At 58.1% G+C, this 3,216-nt stretch overlaps 1 protein-coding gene across 1 annotated transcript; it reads left to right on the top strand.

The window, feature by feature from the left end:
• Nucleotides 1-382: 382 nt before the first annotated feature.
• On the top strand, nt 383-1,878 carry Foxb2 (forkhead box B2). The gene has a single exon (NM_001168584.1). The coding sequence runs from the start codon at nt 563-565 to the stop codon at nt 1,838-1,840; it is 1,278 nt and encodes a 425-aa protein (NP_001162056.1). The 5' UTR covers nt 383-562; the 3' UTR covers nt 1,841-1,878.
• The last annotated feature ends 1,338 nt before the right edge of the window (nt 1,879-3,216 follow it).

Here is a 3,216-nt window from a genome sequence, read left to right as displayed (position 1 = left end):
CTTCTTTTTCTGTCTATCCCCTTCTGTAAAACTTGAACTCCAGCGCGGAAAAACCCAGTGCCAGGTCAGCTTCCAGGGCGTTAAAAGTCCGGTCGCCAGTAACCTCTGAACAGCTAGTGTGGCTTATAAATGCCACGGTCTCCACTGCCCAGTCGGTTGACCTGAGCTGCCTTTGTACCGAGAAAGGGCAGAGAGACCAAAAAGAAACTCATTCCACGGCTTTTCGCCCTACAGCTCAAGTCTGGTCATCCGGGAGGAGGAAGACTCAGAGAAAAGCGAGGTAAAGCTGGCGAGCCTCTCTGGCTACTGTGAGGGCCTGTCCCACGACGGTCAAGAGCAAAAGTTGTGAGCACCATCGAGCTGCATTGGCCCAAAAAGCCAATTGCGGGGACCCGGGGCAGAAGGAGGAGGACCAAAGCAAAGGGGGGTCTGGGGACCGAGAAAGCTGGGTATCTGGCTGTGCAGGTAGAGAGTTAGTGGGGACACTTAGGCCTGGGATCCCGCTTTCCGAGAGGCGTTGAGGCCCACTGTGGGCCGGACGGAGGTGGAGGAGCCTGGGAAGATGCCACGGCCAGGGAAGAGCTCGTACAGCGACCAAAAGCCGCCCTACTCGTACATTTCACTGACCGCCATGGCCATCCAGCACTCGGCTGAGAAGATGTTGCCTCTGAGCGACATCTACAAGTTCATCATGGAGCGCTTCCCCTACTACCGCGAGCACACGCAGCGCTGGCAGAACAGCCTGCGCCACAACCTCTCCTTCAACGACTGCTTCATCAAGATCCCTCGGAGGCCGGACCAACCGGGTAAGGGCAGTTTCTGGGCGCTACACCCTGACTGCGGTGACATGTTCGAGAACGGCAGCTTCCTGCGGCGCCGCAAGCGCTTCAAGGTGCTGCGCGCAGACCACGCTCACCTGCACTCAGGAAGCAGCAAGGGCGCGCCCGGCACCGGGCCCGGAGGCCACCTGCACCCCCATCATCCCCACCACGCGCACCACCACCACCACCATCACCACCACGCCGCACACCACCACCACCATCACCATCCGCCCCAGCCGCCGCCGCCGCCACCGCACATGGTGCCCTATTTCCACCAGCAGCCGGCTCCCGCTCCGCAGCCGCCACACCTCCCGTCGCAACCCGCTCAGCAGCCACCGCCGCAGTCGCAGCCTCCGCAGACGTCCCATCCCGGCAAGATGCAGGAGGCGGCGGCCGTGGCAGCGGCGGCGGCAGCGGCGGCGGCCGCCGCGGTGGGCAGCGTGGGGCGCCTGTCTCAGTTCCCACCCTACGGGCTGGGCTCGGCCGCCGCCGCCGCCGCTGCTGCCGCCGCGTCCACGACGGGCTTCAAACACCCGTTCGCTATAGAGAACATCATCGGGCGGGACTACAAGGGCGTGCTGCAGGCTGGAGGGTTGCCTTTGGCGTCGGTCATGCACCACTTGGGCTACCCAGTGCCAGGCCAGCTCGGCAATGTTGTGGGCTCCGTGTGGCCTCACGTTGGCGTGATGGATTCGGTGGCTGCGGCCGCCGCCGCTGCCGCCGCAGCTGGGGTCCCGGTAGGCCCGGAGTATGGGGCATTCGGGGTGCCAGTCAAGGCTCTGTGCCACTCGGCAAACCAGAGCCTGCCAGCTGTACCGGTGCCCATCAAGCCCACGCCTGCGCTACCGACCACGCTGCCGCCGGCGTTGGCTGTCCCCACGGCGTCACAGCAGCTGCCTGCTCCCTCCACGGTGTGCGCGGCCGCCGCCTCACCCACTGCCCCTCTCCTGGAGCCCACCGCAGCCGGGAGGGCTGACAGCAAGGGGGGCTCCCTGCACTCGGTGTTGGTGCATTCCTAAGGGACCCCGCGACCGGTGAGAAGATGGCTGTCGAGAGACTGACCTAGACCGAGAGGGTGCCCCAGAAAGGTTGGCAAACTTGACTTTGAGCAAAATGCTGCACTGGTCTGAATAAATGTAACCTCCTGGTGTCTGTGTTTATGCTATCTTGTAAATCAGATTAATTAACGAAAGCCCAATTTTCAGGTAAGAGTTTCTATTGTAATAAAATCGATAAGTTGCGGTGATTGTTGGGGAGCAAAAGTGGCCAGGGAAAACCAATTTCAGGCAAAGAGGAAGTAGGGTTCACCCCTTTCCTGGAGCAGGACCTGGACCACCTAATCCGGGAGAAGCCCAGCAAGAATGAGGGAAATGGACTTCAGACCCCAAGCTTCAGTCTCGCTGGAGTCTGCAGCCGCCTCTCTGCTAAGGAAAACTCGTCTTAGATGGTAGGGGAAAGGATACGTTTTGCCTAGTTATTCGGTGGTCAGAAAAATGGACAAGAAAACGACTCCAGGAATAAAGTTGTTGTGCCGGGGGAGGGGGATGCGGGGAATGGTCAGTGGGATCTTTGAGAAACGGTTACATTTCGTGGCTGTGACCCGGGGTCGAGGAGGATAGTAGCGACAGCTAAAGTAATTAGTTCGCACAAAAGAGAAAGGCGGCGGCTTAAAGAGCAAAGCTTCAAATTCCAAAAGTAAAGTTTGGGGAGCCCCCAGAGCGAGACAATAAAGGCGACTTTCCACCTGCGACTCCTCTATGTATCAATCGGATGAGAAACCGTTACGAAGCCTGAGAACACAGTTCATTCCCACGACCAGATCCATTTGGACTTTTTTTTTAAAAAGTCACTTGTACCACGGAATTTTGCTCCTCTACCCGATTAGTGCGATTAGTGCGAGGAAGCCTTGTCTCCTGAGAGGGGCTCGCGCCGGGTGTTGGGGTATGTGCTCGGTGGCTGTCCGCTCCCCGCCTCGTCTTACACAAATGAGGGCGGGTCACCTTTGCTCGCTGCGTGTCTTTTCAGGCGAATTCTTCAATTGCAGTTTGTGAATAAATTCACTGTTTCCCTACCCGGGTTCTGAGACCCAGGAACAGCACTTTACAAGCAACAATCTTAGGGAGGGGTGCGGAGTGGCCCTAGCTCCAAGCCCCGTCTGGCCTGTGTCCGCTCTGCGTTCGCGTTGTGGCTTCGTTCCTGTTTGCCAGTGTTGTGCCAGGTGTTCATTAAAACGTCTCTCTGGATGTACCAGTGCCGTGTGAGGGTGTTCTCTTCTCATGAGATGAGACCATGGTTGAAAAATCCTCCCTTAGTCCTTAATTTCTTAACTTGAGAGTTTTGAGAAGCGAGAAATCAACAGCGAGTCATCTCTGGGAACAGTCTTCTTTTCCTGACT

Source organism: Rattus norvegicus, chromosome 1 (genome assembly GCF_021556685.1).
Source record: "Rattus norvegicus strain SHRSP/BbbUtx chromosome 1, alternate assembly SHRSP_T2T, whole genome shotgun sequence".
NCBI lineage: Eukaryota > Metazoa > Chordata > Mammalia > Rodentia > Muridae > Rattus > Rattus norvegicus.
This window is presented reverse-complemented; position numbering and strand designations above follow the sequence as displayed.

Coding starts and splice junctions, on each gene's coding strand:
- Foxb2 (NM_001168584.1), top strand. CDS start 563: ATGCCACGGCCAGGGAAGAGCTCGTACAGCGACCAAAAGCCGCCCTAC.